Raw genomic sequence first — 20,649 nt, 5'->3', positions numbered from 1 at the left:
TTTTCATTAAGAGTGTGCCTAGCACAAGAGGTATCACAAAATAGGCGGCAATTCTTATTACAACAGCAAATACTCAAAAAAAGACAAAAAACAAAAAAACCACAAGATGAGCAACAAAATCACAGACAGTATGCTGTTATTTCCGAAGTAAATATTTTACCAAATAGGTTTTTTATACAAGGAACAAGATGTGCAAGGAACAGGATGTGATACATATCCAGTACAACATTTTAAACACATTTTAAACATCCTGGCTTTTCCCTTGGTTATATTTAGATAAAGCTTAAATGGTTCCACTCAATGTTGTTTTGCTTTGATTAAACCAGACAACATTTCACCCATGTAGGTGGCTTATTTGGGGGCTTTTTTAAGTATAAGCAATTTTTTCTCATACATATAGTAGAATAAGAAAAAGGCTTTCATCCTTCCATTTCCCCCTACAGAGAGATGAGCCAGAAAGTCCAAAGGTACAGATATACCACTTTTTCTTTCAGTGCTGATGTGCTATTTTGGAATATGTGCTGACCTACTTTCTGTGTTTCCAGAAAGTGAGCTGAAAAATTTTAGCTTAGGCTGCAGACTTGGATTTATTTTTCAGTGTATTTTTGTTCATACTTTCACACAGATATGCACACACACATATATTGGCTAATGTGGGGGTTGATATACAATAGCAAATCAAGATTGCCAGTTTTGGTACAGTTCCAAGCTAATAGCAGCAGAAATCTGCTGCTAGACACCTTCCTTAAAGGGATTTGACAGGAGGCTATTTCCAATCTAGTGGTACCATTATTTAGAGTTACATCATAAGATAGAAAGTTTTCAGTTCCCAACTTTGAATAAATTTGATACCTAAATAGGATCATCCAAGACTTCAGTGAAAATTGCTGTAAGAATCTCATTATTATATTTTTTACAGTTTCTTCACCATTTGTCTTAGACAGTGGAAGATAAAACCCCTTTGAATCATTTGCTTTGATTCCTTGCATCTCTTTATACAGCACTATCACTATCAAAGAAAGTTCAGCCCATTAGTTTGCCATTCCAAATTAAAATAATGACACATAAAGTTTTGGAATTGTATGAACAAATTAGGAGAAAACAAGTAATGAGAGATGAAGCCCTGCTCCTGCCCTCTGCTTAGGGCAGAAAAAATGTATCAGTCTTGGCAACTCTGTGCTCACATCTGAGCTCTCCCCAGCAGAATAGCTCTGCTGGTGGAAGAAAATCCTTTTTAGTGTATTGTACTTCACTCACAATTACTGTAGTGCAGAAGGTCTTGGTGTGGCATTCCTCTCATCTAACTTGTGTGAGAATTCAAAGGGTAAACATCTGTATGTCTCAGTAAAAAGCTGCAGTTAAGGAGAAAATACAGTTTCCTCTCTCCTCAGACAGAGGAGATGAATTCTGCCTTGCAGAGGTACATCTCTATCTCTCTGTTAACTACAGATGGAGTTTAGACTTTGGCAACTTAATCTTTGAATGTGTGCAGCTGGGTGAGGGAAATGCAGTCTCTTTTCTTTGTACATACCACAGTATCCTGATGTTCTGCAGGGAAAGGCAAGACAGTGTAAGTGAGGCCTCAAAATATCATGAGTGGTAGGTCTGAATCATCCTATGACTGACAGGCATCTTACTTCTCTGGAAAGTATTACGGTCTGCTTAAGCTAGCTGTGGATATGTTGTACTTTTCTGAGAAATTTGAATTGCTACTTCTCTTTTTTAAAATTTACATTCTATACCTTAAAGACTATATACTTCTAAAAAACCTGTCTCTCAAGTCTTCATCTATAGTTGATAATTGAGATGAGTTTTAGCTCTATGGGAGAGTTAAGAATTCTACAGTTTCAAAGCTTTTTAGTATTTTTTTAAGCATTTGGATGATGTAAAATTTTCACTTGGTAAGTATCCTCATCAGTTCTACTATTTTGCAGAGTGTCTAAAATTGATGAGATAGTAGTTAATAATCAAGTTGAATCGGTATTACAGCCTGATAGTCATATGTGAATTGCCTAGTTAAGTGCTCATGGTAGAACAAAACATGTTCTTAATGCTGTTACATGAAAAGCAACTCGGCATAGATGGACAGGTTGCAAATACAAATCTGTTCAGGGTAGTAACTTGAAGGAAAGCCAAGGGGCAACTTTAGAAGCTTCTTCAGCTTAGCTGTCAGTGGGATGCTACTATATTGTGCACTAAGATGCCTTAATATTTCATTTTTTAAAATTTAATTATTTATTATTTTAATTTGTTATTTAAATTTTAGTTATTTAATTTACAAATGTAAATACTAAGATGCCTTAATATTTACATTTAACAAAGAGGTATAAATAAGGGAGAGAGTTCAAAAAAGAGGCCTGTGGGATTTTTGGAGGTCTGGAGAGGAAAACAAAAAAGAACAAAACTTCTATATTGTGAGGCCTCGAGAATTCAGTTGTGTAAATTTGTAGAACAGAATTTTGCGGGATGAGTTGATCATCATCTACAAATTCTTGTATTTTAAAAAGCCATCTCAAAGCAAGGAATTTCTCATCTTTATAAATAAAGGCACCTGAGTGTTGAAGCTGAACTAGCTTCATCCAAACCCAATTTTTCTCACAAGAAGGAAATATTAGCATTGAAATAGATGAGTCGTAACATCTTCTACCAAAGAAGGAGGGATAATCCTATCATTGTGGGACAGGCATTCCCAAAAGCTAACTTTACCCTTGCTGCTATTCAGGATAGTTAGTGGAGAAGCAAAGGTTGTTCCCAGGCCTAAATCAGTGGCTCTATCCATGGGCTGTAAAACAGGTGTGGGAGAATAGGCTCTCAGGCTGAAATTAGACTTTGTGATTTAATTCCTGTGAGTCCCCAGTACTTTCCAAAAGCCTGTCCTTAGCTAGCAGGAAAAACTCTGCAGCCTTCTGTATGTCAGACCCTCATTTACACTGATCTCTTGGTTTTTGTGTTCCTGTGCTGTATTCTTCCCCATGCAAGATGTGTCTGGCTTGTTAGACTAGAGAAACAAACCTGGAAATTTCATTTCTGCTGAAGTGTGGTCTTAACTTCACCCATTTCTCCATGTGCTTCCAATCTGTGTAGGAACCAAGGAAATCTCAGGTTATTTAGGTCCCCTTGGACCCCTTATTATTTTTCACCTTCCCCAAAATTATTTGTTACATTTGTACACTGTGCTGAAAGAGCTGTTTCCTTAATACTTGCTGTTTGGAATCAAGACTTGGAAAAATAGCCCCCAAATAATTCTCTCCATGTAAGAAAGATGGAAATTGTATGACCAGCAGTGCAAAGTGCCATGGGTAGGTCTGACCCTTGCTCCGGTACTTTTTCACTCCCATACCTGTAACATGTTCTCAATGCAGAGACACTTAGCTAAATTTATAGTGCTAACATGACAGTAGTGCTTAACTACAGAAATGTTAGGGTAGTGATTCCTAACACAAACTGATTGAAGGACTTATCTTACTGATATGTGTCTCCCTGAAAAGAATTCGTTTCTACAGTATTACGACTTTTTATTGGATGTTTGCATAATTGCAGAAGTCTTCAAGAATGTATTTGCCTGTTCTAGAGACTGGTAACAACTTGACTTCCCAGAGATAAGCCACATTGTGGTGTTCTATGCTATCACAGGCATTAGTTCTTCAAATTCCTCTTGAAACTAATCTGAAATGTCAGGAAATTATTGTTTATCTGAAATATATGTTTGAGTATCTTGGAATCTGGATTAATTTCAGGATTGTCATCCTGAGTCTAAAAGCCCTTAATTAATTAGCCAACAGTCTAGCTGAAAAATTTATTGCTCTTCGATATTTGGCCACCCATCTTTATTTCAGGGTTTTAAAGCCTGGAGCTGAACTTGGAAGATGCATGAAGATGATGGTGTTTCGTGCACCTCCCTGGACTGTGGAATGAATTACTGGAAAAGTTCAGTGGGAGTCTCACTAAGCTTTGGGAGCGTTTCAGGGTTTATCTCTCTTGGCAAGCTTTTTTTCTCTCATAATTAACTTTGGGTGAAATAAATTCTCTGTTTCTGAAGTGCTGTATAAAGATAACAGTAGAAGACATTAAGGAGTGAAGGGTGTTTCCTTTCCTTGACAGTGCTGATACTTGTATGGATTAAACGCTCACAGTCAGTGGGCAAACAGTTGTCTCAAAATGTGTACTTGCTACAGTGAGTGTCTGACTTTAACTAGGTTACTGCATGGTTTCATTTTACACAAACGCTGTGTTTTTCACAGTTGTTTTCATTTGTGTTACTACTGAAAATAAGGCTGTGTTGTCTTAGTTTAAAATTTACCAGTTGCACAGCTGACTTTTAAAGTAACTCTTTTTTTATTCTGTTGTTGCAAGAGTGATCGTTGTATCTGATTTCTGTTGTGTATAACAGTGTGTGTGTGTATTTGGTGTTTTTCTGGAAAGCCTTGGGCTACTGCGGCACTTCAAGCAGCACAACCCCTCAGGGAACATCTGTTAAGCACATGATCTCTCTTATCATTTTGACTGTATTAGGGGACTTGCAAAGGGGACACAACTACCCTCTTCTGCTAATACTGTTTTGAATGCAAATTAATTGTCAAATTAGTCTAAATTGTAGTTGTCTCAGGTCTGTACAGAGTCACAAATAATCCCATCCAAGTTTTAAAATGTTTTTCTAATTTGTTCTTGTTCTGCTTGTATTAATTGCAGCTGTGTCCACTGAGGGTCTTAATATGAATGTTAATGAAGAAATTCAATAATCAGTAGACATATGTAAGGTTTCATTAGACATGTTAAATATCTTTATATTTATATATAAAATGCACAGGCACACTGCCTTAAATCTAACCTTGTCATACAGGTTATATAAATTATGTCATATTTATAGCAGGGTAATAGAACATGATGTTTTTCGAGTCCTGTCTAGGAACAATGTTTCAGGCATGATTTGGAAGCCATCTTGTCATGCAGCTGATACTTTAAGAAGTTGGAGGAAAATAATCAGTAAAATTGGGAGGTTTAATGTCATTGTTTAAAAGCTCTTTAACTAGTTAGATTCTCAAACATCTCTAGGAAACAAGGTGGATGAAAGAGTATCTTAAAGATACCTTCAAGTATCTCTGACTTCAAGTAAGTCTGTACAGCAGCTCTTATTCTTCTTTTAATGTTTTGTGAATTTTCACTCTTTTTCAGTCTTTAAGCACTTGGAATTTTTCACTTACCATAAAGCTTGCTTTAGGGGTCAGCCCCTGCTTGTGCTTGCCGTGCAGTGTTCGCTGTTGCTTTGTGGCAACATCATGTGTCAGTTACTTGCCAGTGGCCACTGCTTCCTGTGGTTTGGAGACCCTGGGTTTCCTCACATCCTTTCCATTTCTTGATTTTTTTCACATGTACTGGTTTTCATTTTTTATCTCTGAGTATGGTGGGTGGGGGGGGGGGGAAATTTATGTGTACTATTCAGGTTGCTGTTCCTTTCCTTGCTTTTTCTCTTTCCTTCCATGACACCATAAGAGAAGCTCCAGTTTGCTTCTAAATCCACATTTATGAACTTGTGTAGAGAAATTTTCCCTCAGCCATTCTCATTTTGCCCAGGCAATGCTTTACTTACTGCAGATGGGAGAAGGAAAAAGGGAGAAGAGAGGCATGCAGAGAGAGGGAGTAAGCTGGTAACACAAAAAATGCTTATATTATAACTGACATATCTTACTGTATTGCAGTGTTAGGTGCAATAAGGGTTCTTTATTAATACTGCTCAAATGCAAAATAAGTACTTATAATAAAAGTACTTAAGTTTAATATTGTACAATTAAACATAGGCAAATGTTCAGCTGTGGGATTTTTGTTTCTGTAACTGGAGGTTTTAAAGATCGTTTACACATCCTGCTTTATGATGCTATCATAAATAGCAATGTCATGGAGATTCTTGTATACTGCTGACTCCTGTAGCAAAAGGTGAAACTCATGTTGGGGTTGTGTGTTAGTCAGACATTTAGAGTTGTTTAGGGTGTGTTCTGGTGTTTCTAGAGCTCTGGCCTTAGGTAGAGTGCCTTCATTTTCATATTGGTTGCTCTTGCACTTGGGAGGGTGATCCTCTCCAAGAAGTACTTTCAAGTTCCAAACATGGTGATTTTTTTTCCTCTATATCTGTAACACTTTTTTTTTACAGAAGCTGAAATGCTGTTATAATCTCACACATATGCGCTAACAAATTTTATTTTCTGTAGAATACTGAACATTCAGAAGTGGTTTTAAATAGAAAATTGTCTCTGAAATCTGTAACTTTCATATCCATAGTTTGCTCACAGAATTCACTTTCAACATAGAAGGCAAGCGGAAAACCATCTGCCATGTTTATTCAGGACTAATACTACCTCTTACTGAGTAAAATTCCCACAAAGCCTCAGGTCTTTCTCTTACCACTGTACCCAGAGCATAGGCCTAATGTCCCAGATTGCAGTGGAAGAGTATCAAGCATGATTTTGTGATTGCAAGTGTTACCGTTGTGCAGATTCTGCAAGTTCCACCCTCAGCCTTTGAGCTTTGGAAGATGTCCAGCCGCTGCCGCTTGGGCAAAGCCACGTGTGCCAACAGCTCTGAGGCCATCTGCGAGGAGCCCTGTCAGCTTCTGTACTGTGCCTCTACACTCTACCCTGCCAGAAAATGCCTGTTTCCTGGGTTTGCACTGCTTTCCTGTTGGAGAATGTTCGGCTTCAAGTCCTCAGGAAAATAAGGCTGCGACAGCTACCGTGTAATGGGAGCATCGCATGAAGAGAAACTATTGCAAATGGACATTAGCATATGAATTGTTCTGCCTATGAAATGCTGTAATATAAATCTGCTTTATGTTTTAATAGGGGAAGTGCACATTATAGATCAAACAGTAAAGGACTAATAGTATCTTAGAATCAAATTACAGCTTTAACTATATATTTTGTTTGTTGTTAGCAGGCAAGAATATGACTTCATATTAAAGATGCTTTTCTTCTTTCAGCTGAAGGACAGTGCACTTGAAACACTCCACCAAATCTCTTATCAATATTCATCTATTAAAACCAACATTCCACAATGGAAAGCAACTCTGTAAAAGCTCTGTTCTTTTCTTCATGTTTTATCTGTTAGTATTTGATAATTTGAAGAACTGTCTGGGCTGAAAGCCTACTCCTCTTTTCTGTGACTGTAATTCGATGTTATCTATCACAAATTAAAACCATGAATGTAGTGCATGATATGATGAATATCTAATACTCTTATTTAGCTCCTCAAAGGTCAGGTGTAGCCTGGCAACTAAGTCCTCTTTGCACAATTCTATGAGTCAGTGTTTGCTACAGGGTAGAAATTATTGTGAACCTAAAATGATCTCTTTGCTGTCTTTAAGACTATGACCATGACTAATTATTTGCTGACCTTTTCCTCTTATACTCACTTCTGAAGAATGATGCTTGACTGAAGAGAGATTTTTTTGGATGCTAAGGCTGTACCTAGTCCAGGGTCTGCTTATAGCAGCATTAAACTGGAAGAAATAGGTTAATTCAAGCAGAGAACGTGTCAGATGTTCACATCCTGTGGATTAAGACAACTGGGATATTCCAGAAAATTAAATAAATAATTTTTGAGCAACAGTTGGAGGATTTGAACAGCTGTATGTTTCCCTCATACCTTATTTTTTGATACTCTGTTTTCTCTTCCTTTGTTTAGCTTTTCTGTTTGAAATGGAAAGCAAAAGAAGTTAGAGACTTCGTGGCATAGATAACTTTGCAGATCTCTGACTGTTCTGCTATGTACAGGGGGTGAGCCTGGGTAATAAGTGCTTACAGGGAACAAAAGAACAAGATTGGTTTGGTAAATTGGTGTGTACTGGGCAAGCAGGTACCCAGGAATATTCAACTTGATTGGTAACGACTTCATTTCTTTAAATGTCTGGCACCTGTAAAATGCACTCTGCTTAATTACCTAGCCTGAGAATTGCCTTTTTAACCTTATTTTTACAAATATTTTAAGGGGTAATGCTTAAAATTTTCTTGGGGTAACCTGGCACAGTCACTAAAAAAAACAATTCATATATCCTTGCTTGGATGCTTACTCTTGTCTTTTTGTCTTTTGTGGCAGCATGACTACAAATAAATAAATAAACAAAAGGTAACCTAGGTTTGTGCCACAGTTTGGTGTGCAGTGTCACAAAATGGGTGCTAATGCCACAAGGAGGGAAGCTCCATGGGCCACAGGCTAAAAGGATGAAGTTTGGTTGATTAAACTGTGCTGGTTTAAAATGTTAGTAAAGCTCAAACTTTCCCTTCCTGCCTCTGCAGTTCTTCCAACATATATGGCTTAGAGGCCTCATCCTCCCTTGAGGTACCATTCTGTTCTGGTGTGTGTAGCATGGTGGGAAGGGCCATGAATCCATGTACACTGATACAGAGGTTACTCTACCAAACCAGACAGGAACTCGTTGCAGAGTTGGTTTTCCTTTTCCATAATACAGATTTTCTGAGCCAGCCTGCACCAGATGACACACTGAGAAGATATTTTAGAAAAACCTTTTATTGCTTCTGCTGTTGATAAGCACAAATATTTCCTCAGCTGAAAATGAGAATGGCAGCTCTAATGCAGTCATAATAACAACTGGCTTACTGCACATGAAATGTAACATGATTTGCTGCTGTATTATTTTTAAAAAGCTAACGATTATGTCCCCTGTGAGAATTTTTTTTATTTCTTTTTGGACCAAGCTAACTTTGTAACCTCAAATCGGTATTTCTGCAGTACAGAGTACTATCCAAACAGAAATCGAACATCAGTTACCTTTAGCACTTATTTACCAAACTTCAATCAAAGTAATTAGCAGTAGAAACTGCAGACACTACAACTGGGTAATTTGCTGGAGGCAAAGGGTGGGATGTTCTGATTTAGCCTTTGACTGTAATGGATAAACCAAATGATTATTATACTGACCTTTTAAAATCAGAAAGTACTCAACTACACTGAACCTACCAGAGAAAACTTAAACCTTGTAAACCTTTGCCAGCGTGAAAATGTAGCCAGATTATGATTCCTGGTGTTTGTTTTTCATAATTTGGGCACTCTCATGGTTCAGTTCTGAATGTAACAGTGATTACTTTGTTGTAGTAAGCTCTTCTGAAGGATTTTGGGTAAACCTTTGACAGGATAGATAATGGAGCTCAGCTACTACAGTGACACTTAGGCATCTCATTCTAAACAACTTTCAGACACCACCAGAATTCTCAGTTTCTGTTTTACCACTGCATATTCCTTTACTTTACCTGCTCAGGATTTTCAGTTTTCAGAACAAGTATTTGCCTGTCTTGATTTTCAGTTCTGAATGAATTTTCAGGAAAGTATTCTAAAGCAGATCCTGTGAAAGGCAATTTGAAAGCCCCTCAGGATTAAACTATTCTTAGATTCCTTTGTACTCTTGGTGGATCAGGGGTTTGTGCGCTTGACAGATTTCCCCATCTGAAAGTGTATGACCGCTATGCACATTTGAGTGTCCCAGCAGCAATTTCTCCTGTTGGAAATGTTGCACTTGGCATGAATATTCATTGGGCTGGAGAGGTAAGATTGTATGGTGCAGCAATTGTATCACTCAGTGAGAAAATGGGACACTCACTTTCAAGTCATTCTTCTAATGAATATTTAATTATTTATACGTGTTGGAGTTTTTTAAGCAGGAAAAGTTAAGAGCTGTTTTCAGAATATCCTGTAGCCTGACACTTAGATCACTTACTGGAGATAATGAAATTTTATTAAAGCTTCTATCAAATTTCAGTTTACTGCTCCTCAAAAGTTAATTCCTGCATTTTTTATTTCTCAGTCGCACCTGGTTCAAATATATTTATTTGCTCAGATTTAAGCATTTTCTGTTGTTTTGAAAAGCATTCAATGAATTTACTTTGGTTTAGTTGGGCTATTAGGAATGGACTGAGTATTTTTATGCTGTTTCAATCAAAGCTGAAAAAACAAATGGAGTTGGAAGAGAAGGGGAAGCAAGGAAAACTTCTTGGACCTAGTTTTTGTGGATTTTTTAATTAATTGGGAAAAACAGGATGAGATCCACAGATGCTACACATTTGAAGGACATGAATTAAGTATTTTGGTCTCTAATGATGATGACCAGTGTGTAGAGAAATTTTTAAAATGTAACTGAGCACTTTAGACACACAATTTATCCCCTTTGGTTATAACCTAATTCTCACCACCTAACCTCTTCTGGAATCCAGTGGAATTTTGAAAAGCTTATTTCCACATGTAAAAAGAGTTCATGATGCCTAGAATACTCAGCAAGATCAGAAATAGTCTGTTTGCTATCTGCATTTAATGTTCATTTGGTTTAAATGATCAGTTTGTTCTGAATGCAGGGTATGATTTCTGAGCCCAGTGTATTTAAGACTGGATCTTTCCATTCATAATTTCAACTTCCAGCCCAATGTAGTATAATTCCCAGAGGAGCAAGACAGAATCTAGCAGACTATTTGCATCCTTCTGCATTTCTAACACAATATAATACTTAAAAATCCACACACTTTATATATATATATATATATATATATAATTTCCCCTCTTTCCTTCCAAAAGCATATAGATGAACCATTTACTTTTTGTCAGCAATAATAAAGGCTGTAGTGAATTTCACACAAAAACTGTATTAGGTACAGCCAACCCTGTGATCATTGCACCAATTGTACAGTGTGCCCTATCTTTAGGGAAATAATTAAAGCATTCGTGGTTTAAGTGTTTTTAAAAAAATTGGCGAAATCAATTTCTGTCTTCAGGTTTCCTTAGGTATCCGTAACTGAAACAGTATATACTCTCCCTTTGAATCACCACTCTGCTTATTCACTTTACCATGTAAAGTGCTGGTTTTTAACAGCAAAATGCATGTAATGAGAAGATTTGTTAGTTTTAATTTAATAATTAATTTTGCTTCATTTATGATAGAATTCAATAAGAAAATCAGCAGGTTCATAGAAAATGTTTCAATTTGTCTTTCCTTCTTTCTGAACATTTGAGGAAGGAAGATCACATCCTTGGGGGGCTCAAAAGATTTCATTGGGATAACTGGAACAAAACAAGTAAAGTACCTGGAGTTTTAATGAAATGGAGAATTTACAGACCATCTTTGTCATACATGTATTTAAATGTCTTACTAGTCAGCAGTTACACAGAGAGAGAAATTAGTCACACCATCACATCTTTGATTTCTTCAGTAGGAAATAACATAATAACTACTTGAGAAAAGAAACCCCAAACTGATAGTTGTGGCCATAAAACCCTTTGTGATTTGGACTGTTTATCAATCTTCAAAATGTAATTTTGTGAAACGACAGGACTAAAACCCCAAACATACTGTTTGGGTTGTGCCTTTCCCCAGACAGGTCCCTAGGCTGGCATGTGGAGTTTGGTTGGTTGGTTGGTTGTTGTTTTGTTACGGTTTGTTTGGTTTGTGTGTGTTATTTTTGTTTGTTTCTGGGTTGGGTTTTTGTGTTTTGGTTTGTTTGTTTTTCTCTCACACTATTTACTTTTTGTAAGGTTAAACAGCACCTGTTTAACTTGCCAAGTTAATGAACTATTAATGAACTGATCTGAGAAATGCTGTGGGTATAATATAAACCGTACTAGCCCTAGATAGTGCCTCATATTAAATTGTATTTTCCACTTTGCAGAGATTGTGCTGCTGAGCTCAGGTTTGCTGAACTTCCTAATTACCTCAAAACTTTCAAATGAGCTATTTCAGGCTGCCTCCTCCTTGTGCTGTTTCACTGATGCAAGGAGGGGCGATGCAGTAACCCTACACCTGTCCCAGCACACGCCTATCAACCTGCTCAACTTCCCCAGCGAGTGAGTTGAGCATGAGAACATCCGAGATTGCTCGGTCTGTGACCACTAGTCCTGATACTTCTGGGTGTTGGGGCTGGCTTTCGCTGGGGTGGCTTTAACACCTGGTGCTCCATGATGGCACTCGATGACAGCAGCTTGTACTCCAGGACTAAGGGTAAACTTAATCCCCATCAGGCTCGTTACAAATCAACAAGACGGAGAAGCCTGCCGCCAGACATCCTGCTAGAAAATGATTTTAAAGGAAAATTTCAAAAAAATATTAGGAATATAGACCCTATACACCCAAGGCGCACTAAGAAAAGACCTTCTATATTTTCAGGTAGGAAATGCTATTTCAATAGTATGTTAGTGCAGTATCTTTTAACCTTTTTGGTAATTGAAGGATTCAGCAGCTGATTACAGTCAGAACTTACTCTGTTTTAAAACCTAAGACAGTTTTCATAGATAGATTTAATCAAGTACTATTGCTGTTAAATTATGTCAGCCATTAGAGTTAAAATGATGGAACCAAAAAGAGAGTCTTCATGTTTTTGATTTCGTGTTGCTTGCTTGAGGGGATTTTTTTAACACTTAGCATTTAAAGAAAGCCAGTTGTTTCTCCAGAGCTTTAAACTGCATTTTGCTTAACCCCACTTATAAGTAATACAGTCAACAGCTGCAGTGTAAGAATCTCTCTTGCTGCTCTAGTGCTGTATCTCATTGCTTTTCTGGAGGAGAGTGGTTTGGGGAGTGCTTCAGTCTAGCAGATTTTTTTGTGTGTGTAGCCAGAAATTTAACATCACTAAATAATCAAATGCATGCTTTAAATTCCTGGTTTGAACTGGAGCCTGTAATGTCAGGAGTTAATAATTTAATTTAACTCTCTAGTTGTTAAGAAGTAAGAACAAGGTGTGAGTGGATTTCAGTCAAGCTAATGGCAAGTCTGGAATATTTTGTTGTGTTGTGCTTTTAAATTATTTTAAATGTGTCTAAAAATAGGCAACAGATTATTATGAGGACAAAGGATTTGTTGGAAAACAATCAGGTCATCTTTATGAGGAGTACTTAAAAGGTTCTAGGGGGGAAAAATCAATACCAGCTCATCCCTGCTGAAACTGAAAATGTGTTTCTGTGAGGTGACCAGAAGAAATTACATCCTTTATAGAAACAAAACTTCTTTAAATTAAAGTATCTCCCTTTCCAAATGAAAATTACAGTTTTCACATTTCTAGGGGAATTAGTACAGTCATACAGATCTTTGAAGTGTTGTGAAGTATATAAAATTATTTAAATATTAATTTTATATTCCTTAGTGATAGCTAAGCTTACACGGGTACCTTCTCAAGAGCTGAAACACTGGTGAAGGAATTGGTGTACAATGTTAAAAGCTAACACAGGGCTGCATTGTTTGTGTGGGATTGAGATCCTCTATTGTACCTTTGTTAAAGTAGTTGAAATATTTCAGCGCCTCAGAAAATAAAGTTTTTTTCCTCCTTCCTATTCTACTTCTCTAGCTTAAAAAAATGCAAAAAGGCCTTACCAGATCTCAGGTCAGGTGACTCAGACATGCCCAAGGATCCTGGGCTTCCCAGTGCCTGAACTGGCTCTTCCTAAGGTGATGTGGGCTGTTGGTGACTCTCAAATCACATTATTTTGGACAGGATAGACCCTCTGTATCTTTACCTGACTTGTATCTTATCTGTATCTCAGTTGCCACTTTTTATGTTTTACTTAACTTTTCTGCTCCTTAATTACTCTGTGGCTGTGGGTTTTTTTCTCCTGCAACTTTCCAGTTTTTTTCCTGTACATCAACATTTTTGTAAGGAAAAAACATGTTAAATACTAGCCTTGTGTTTGGTCTTCAAAACCCATACTCAGTTGTGCTTACCCAAATTTTACCTTTATTCTGTGATTTTTTTTTTAGTGCAGTTCTTTCTCTCTGGTTTTTTTTCACCCTCCCAAATGACCACATTAGCAGTACTACTCCATTCTTTGAGCTGTGTCAGACATGAGCACTTTAATGCAGTTTGTGTATCTGGAACACTGCCATTATGCTTATGAAATCCACTGCAGATGTGTTACTGTACACTCAAGGGTACTTAACTCAAAGGTAATGCAAATTGATTCCTATAAGCAATTGATGGAGCATGATGGAAAGATGGGTGTAGCCTTTCATTTGATAGGTCAGCAATATACATGGGAGAAGCTTTACTTGATTTGCTTTTGAAAACAGGTTAACGAAGTACACTTGAAATCCTCTAGACCATTGTCTTTCGCAGTGTAAATGTAGGTTAGAATGGAAACAGAGCTGTATCATAGAATCAGGGAATGGTCAGGGTTGGAAGAGGCTTCTAAAATCCATGTAGCACAGCCACCTTACCTCGGGCAAGGACATGTTCCACTATTATCAGGTTGCTCAAGGCCCTGTCCAACCTAACCTTGAGCACTTGATATTAAATACAAATCGACATACTTGCTCTGCAGTCTTGTGGATGAATGAAGAATTTTAAGAATGTGGCAATTCCTACTTCTTTGTTTCAGCCTAGTCATCTATTAATATAAGTATTTTAAATCTGTATAATTTTGACTCATCCACATTCTTCTAATTGCTGTATGTCTGCTCAGTCTTTTATAACACCATTACGCTGTCTTGAGTTTAGGACGCTGTTACAATTTAGTCTGAAGTCCTGGACTTGTTTTCTTTTCTTTTATTCCATCTTACAGAGCTGATACAATAGTGAATAGTGACACACCAAGGGATCGAGCTGCAAGGAAATATGTCAGTCCATCCATAGGGACTCTTGTTGCAGTCTTGGTGCAAACTCAGGGAGGGGTCTTGCATGCAATAGGCTTCTTTTACAATTTTTTCTTAACTGTGATAGCTAGAAGCTCACTCCTTAAAAATGAAAGCTGAAACCTGAGAAAAGTGAGTTGTCTGCCCTGCCATCATGAAGTTAGTCATTCATGTATGCCTAGGCAGGACTATCCACTAGTGGTATCATTGGGTTATTGTGTTCATCCCCATATGGCATGGGGAAGACAGAAACTGTGTGCTGAGAAACCATGGCATTGCCCAACGGATACACTGCACAGAGATACCTTTTCCTGCTTTTACAAAGCACTTAATTTCCTCTTGTTCTTTAAATCGGAAATGTTTAGAGCTGCTATATACTTCAGGATGAGGTTAATACCAACTGCTGATATATAAATTCCAGTTTTTAACTGTTTCATGGTTATGCTTTAAAAAAAAAAAATTACTCAGGCACAAGGGAGCATAATCAACATTGTAGGGCCATTTATTTTCCATAGAGAGGTTCATCACCTTAATTAGTGGAGTTTGTACAGATCTGCTGATATGCTCTCAGTTCAGCACACTCTCATGGCCATGACTGAACCTCACTCTGGCAGGACCATGCAAGAATGAACAGTGTCTTGTCTTAACCTGGAGATAAGCCCCTCACTTGTTAAAGAGAGAAGAAAGAATTGTATAAAGACAGAGTGGGCAACAAAGGGACATTAGGAGACCATGTCTTCTTGTCAGAGATACCTAGGAAAAGTAAATTAAACTAACTGAAGCAACATAAAATTAAAATGGATTAGCTAAACATCATTAAATGTGTTTGCTGACTTATGTTCAAAAGCACAGCAGCCTGAAGAAAATGAGTCTGTATTTTTTTAATCTAGGGAAGTGAAGGGTGAGTTTTTACTCATTTCTTTTTAAAATAAGGTTGCTGATATTGTTTGAAATTTCTCTTTATGCATGGCAAAGACATGAGATTTTGGCTGGGAATGTTACTTGTCTGTAGAAAATAGAATGAGACATTGCAAAGATCAAAGTGCTGAAAAATATAATGGAATCCATTTGTATTGTGAGCTAGGGATGTTTGTTTAATGTTGTTAAAAGTACCATTGAAAATCCACTTCTAGTACTGTTATTAGTATCTTGTAAGCTTTTTTCCCTTCTCCTTCATCACTTGCATATGTTGGTAGTCTGTATTATTGTTGAATGATGCTTGTTCACTGATGTGTCAGTTTTGAAGAATGGAAGGTGAGAAAAATACTTGGGGTTTTCTGCCTCTCCCAGGACCAGGCACACCTCCATTTAATGGCCGTATTCCTGTGCCTCAGGCATTGTCTTCCCAGCCAAAATAAGCTCTGTGAATTCCGTGGGACAAGACATGATCTCTACTTTGGTAAAAGCAGTGGGGTGTTGCTGTGAGTTAATGTAACGAGAGGACCACTGCTTAACAGCACTTTACAGAGCTACTCAAAGTAAGAATGCAGGTTGCTAGTTTGTGATTTTACAGCAGAACAGCTAGTATTTTGTAACAAATTCACAAATTCACTGCTTTTTTTTTTTTTTCCCCCAGTGAAAATATTGTCGCAGTTAGAAGTCTTGAGGTACTCTCTCAAAGCATTTCTGGAGTGCAGACCAGCATACAGTCTAGCAAAATCACTTTCTAAAATAAGTAAGTTGATTTGATGCCATATTTGCATGTAAACTATAATAATGAAAAATAATGCAAGAAAGAAAGGGTTTTATATATAAGAAGAACTCTTAAAAGTTGTTTAACAGTGACATGAATAAACTATTTAATTTCTCATGAGTCGTGCAGCTAAGACAGCCAGTATGTATGACTTACTTTTTACTTTTGACTGGCTCTGTTAATTGGGAAAGACTTGCCAAAATCTAATTACTTTAAATAAGGATGCTGAAAGTCATGGGTACAGTATGTGTCTTGATTCAAATGAGTAATAATGATCTGTGTTCAGTATTTTAATTTAGTGAAGATTTGAATATCCTACCTCCTCTCTGAATAAATTGTACTGCATGACAATAATGTATGCTTGTGATCTGCATATGATAATTGCTGTTCACTTATGGTACCCCTACTGACATTTGGGAGATTGGCCCGTGTTGGTGCTGCATTTTAAGTACCATCCAGTAGAAAAGAAGGCAAGTATGACTTGTCCCAAAGTTTTTCTCTTCCCTTCCTGACTTGAAAAAATTGGCTTGGTTTCCCATTAATACTGTTACCAAGGCCTTCTGCTGTCTGAAAATGGAGGAGGAGGGAGGGGTAGCATTTTTTGTTATTTGCTGTTCATATTGTAAGCTGGCATTAGTTCTGCATGACTGTTTTTATTGAGCCTTATGTTAAGATAGGCCTTTGGTGCATTGCTGATTAGGTGTCCACCCATTGATTTGGGTGAGTGTCCACTGCTTTATTAACAGAAATTATGTTATTGATAACATCTTGCTTTGATCTGACCTGCATTTTTGTGGTCTCATACATATATATATATATATGTGTGTGTGTGTGTGTGTGTGTATTACTTAATACACTCTTCAGCATTTTAGTTCTTGCGTATTTTTATTAAAGTGACATTTTCTTCTGGAAGGATGGGTTGATGATTCAGAGAAAAGCTCTGGATTCTGCATGAAGTCTGATGTAATAGATGCATGTTGTCAGACTCGTTTTCTTCTTGAGCTCGCTGGCATTTTATGGAGTGGGGAGAATGATTTCCAAATGTTTTTTAAGCATGTGATGAAAATGCTGCCTCATCCTTAAGTTATATTTGGGTCTTAAATCAGGTTCTCTATGTCCATTGGAGAGTAACTTGAACATGGAAATGAGAGACAAGGTAGGGAGGAAGGTGAAGTTAAGATAAGGAAGGCTTCTTTTGCTATTACGGCTTGGAATTTTGTGTTTTGATTTATTGTTTGTTTGTTTTAAAAACTGTTTAGTTGTCTCCTAGATTTAAATTGCCACCATCAGTTATAGATGTTTCCTTTTGAAAGCAAAGATTCCAGTGTTCAAGTGAATGAACCCAATTGTATTACACAGTAATATACCTCAAATCTTAAATGTCTAAGGATTTGTAGACTTCAATGTGCTGAAAGACCTTGTGAAGCAATTACAGCCCTTGCATCCTGATTTCAGCACAGATACCTGTGTCTGCTGCCTTAGAAACAGCATGTGAAAGAAGAATCTGGTTTAGTAATACAGTTTGCCAGTTTCACCCTTTGGCTCTCTCCTATGTCCTTTCTACGGGAAAATGATTAAAGTGTAGAGGGAAATCTTTTAACTTGTGCCAAATGTTCATGTTCTGGGAAATATAACTGTTTTGGGATTTTTGTATGTTTACATGGTTTTCAAGAACCATTGAGCTAATATTCAACACTGGTTGTATCTCAAAAAAAGTATACAATTATAAAACATATAGTATTTTAAAATAGAAGTCAGAGTCCTAAGAAATGTTAGCAAAATAGGAAACAGACAAAAATATTTAAAAATATTTAAAAACAAGTCAGTCACTCTTTCTATCAAATGGTAGTAGCCTTAACTGCATTTCCTGTGCAGTAAATCCATGAGGGTTTGTTGACATTATTTCTAAGTAAATCTTTCTTTGGCCATCAAGAGGCAATAGAACTTTTTATTCTTTTTATCCTGTTTAAGATGCACTGTGAATGGTGCAATCACTGTAAAAATATGCCCATCTTTGGCCCATAGAGATACATTTTTGTGCTAATGGATTGGACAGATTGACAATCTTTTTTTTCATGAAGTTGTGAAATACGTATTTTAATGCATGGAAGACAGTATTTTTAAAGTCTTACAGTAGTGCATCTGCAATAATGAAAAGCTTATCAACCAAGTAAAGTGTTTTAAAAGAATTAGACTTAAAGGTAGTCATAATGGCTTTGATTTGCCTTCTGGCTGGTATTTTGTTCCTCTCCTGAGGAACAAAATATCTTCACATAAGCGAGTGTAGATAATGACATTGAAATCTTGGGCATCTGATGGGTCTGTGGACTTCATACAAATCACTCAAAATATATTTCTTCTCTAGTGTTTGTTTAATTTTGGATACTTTTGTACACTTGGGTGCATTTGGCAGGTAGCTAATTTTCAGCTATTTATACTTTACACATTTACACATTTAATTGGAGCATACTGTGTATTCAAGTTAAGTCACCTGATAATCTTGGCATTTCTGAAATAAAAAATTGCATTGTTTTCTTAATTTTCTTTTTTTTTTTTCCTGTCTTACTGTCTTACTGAAGTTGAACTACAACAACAAAAAGTTTAGGATTTTCTGAAAATACTTGCTTAATTTCAAGAATATTTAAAAAAAATCAATATTTTATTAATCTAAGTTCTAGACTGTTGTGCCTGAAGATTGGTGTAGAAAGTAGAATTCATCATAGTTCCAAAAGACTACCTAATGAAAAATCTTAGAACACAACTAAAGTGAGTTAGAAGATTTTTTTTTTACTGCATCTCATGAGAAAAGATGCTCTTATGGATGAAATCCTTATGGTACTTCTGGTAAACCAGCTGTAAGCAGATTGATGCTGAGTTCATATACTTGGGGTTTTTATATGGAACGTAGCTCTCATATTAATTTTCTTAAGTGTTTTTAATTAAGAGCGGTTATTTTGGAATGTGGTTTTTTATGAATTTTGGGGGCTGAATCTCAGATTAGGAACCTGACATGAATAGCTCAGGACATTCTTTGTTACATTTGGGGTTTTTGGGAAATTGAATTTGCAGAGTATTTCACAATATGATATCAATTTAAATTCCTTTGCACTGGGTATACTAATGTGTAGCTGCTATGCAAAGCTAAAATGCAGTATTATATTTAGATGCAATTTCAAAGACCCAACAAATGTCTGTTCATGGTTTTTAATAATATTTTAAGTTGTACTTAAAATTTATTAAAATAAGAAATCTTTTCTGTCTATTACTGGAATATATTTCTGTTTCAAGGAAAAAAATGTCTGTAGTTATGCAATGTATGTTGTGTGTGACACAATCCCATGGCTCCTCTTACAAGGATCTGTTGTGTAGTGGGCTTTTACTTATTTAGTTGTTTTAGAACTCCCTGAGGGTATTGATGTGACTTTCTGTGGGATTTTGCTCTGTGTCTTTGGAGTTACAGTTTCATGTTGGCTGTAATGGCAACATGCTTTAGTTGCAGAACATGTTAGAGATTGAGTGTCTATACGGTATTTGTAAGCTCAATTTGTTGTGAATTATCTGCTATCAGAGTAAACCTTTTCTGGGGTAATTTATGCTGCAAACAATATAAGGCTGGCCCACTAATTTTTAAGCACAATCTTAAGTCTGTGTTTTGGTAAGGAGAGGGACAGTTCACAAGTGCCATCTTTCTAACTGTAATCTCATTTGTCCTGTATTTCCTACTTTGTTTAGGATCTTTGAAGTAGTCAGTCTCTTGCTGGCCCATCCTCTCCTGTTGTTCTTATGCAAGTCAGAGAAATCTCTCTCTAGCAAAGTTGCTCCATTTCTTCTGCATTTTGCCTGGATAACTCTCCTGGCAATTCTCAGACCCAGTTCAGAAGTTGGCAAGAGCTGAGGAATCGAGAGAGAACTGGATGTTGCCACCAGCATTTAGATAATGTTTTTCTGTACCCTTGTAGGCTGCTTCATGGCACCTGGCCTCGTGGCAAGAGAACAGCCTCAGGTGCTAATGAAGGCATGGCATTCACAGTCCTACACAGTTGAATCACCAGTCTGTCCAGCAGGATGCAACTTTAATTACCACAGAGGTCATTAAAACTCAGCACCAGTTTGCTCAGTGAGTCACAATAAAGTACTTCTGATAAGACTTGTTTAGATTTATCATGGACAGTTACTGACTCGTCTATAGAGAATCACTCAAGTATTAAATTTCCACTAGTTGCTGAGGCTCTGTTCCAAAGTAAAAAGTCTAATCTGCAGCAGAGGTTTTGCTATTACAGAAAGATGCTAGGGTGAAAGAAGGATGACAAGAAAAGCAGAATACCAGAGACTAAATTAAGCTCACAAGATG

The 20,649-nt window shown here is 36.9% G+C and overlaps 1 protein-coding gene across 5 annotated transcripts in view; it reads left to right on the top strand.

The window, feature by feature from the left end:
* FRY (FRY microtubule binding protein) overlaps nt 1-20,649 on the top strand; it is a 227,936-nt gene that overhangs the window by 32,128 nt on the left and 175,159 nt on the right. For 2 of the 5 annotated variants that reach the window (XM_069012369.1, XM_069012360.1), the window contains exons 1-2: nt 11,902-12,151; nt 16,182-16,280. The exons of 2 other annotated variants lie outside the window; for them this stretch is intronic. In XM_069012369.1, coding sequence (XP_068868470.1) covers nt 11,944-12,151; nt 16,182-16,280 — 307 coding nt within the window. In that variant the 5' untranslated portion in view covers nt 11,902-11,943. Of the gene's footprint in view, nt 1-11,901; nt 12,152-16,181; nt 16,281-20,649 lie in introns of those variants that run through there. One more of the 5 variants, XM_069012379.1, reaches the window with a different exon arrangement.

Source organism: Aphelocoma coerulescens, chromosome 1, assembly GCF_041296385.1.
Source record: "Aphelocoma coerulescens isolate FSJ_1873_10779 chromosome 1, UR_Acoe_1.0, whole genome shotgun sequence".
NCBI classification, from domain to species: Eukaryota; Metazoa; Chordata; class Aves; order Passeriformes; family Corvidae; genus Aphelocoma; species Aphelocoma coerulescens.
This window is presented reverse-complemented; position numbering and strand designations above follow the sequence as displayed.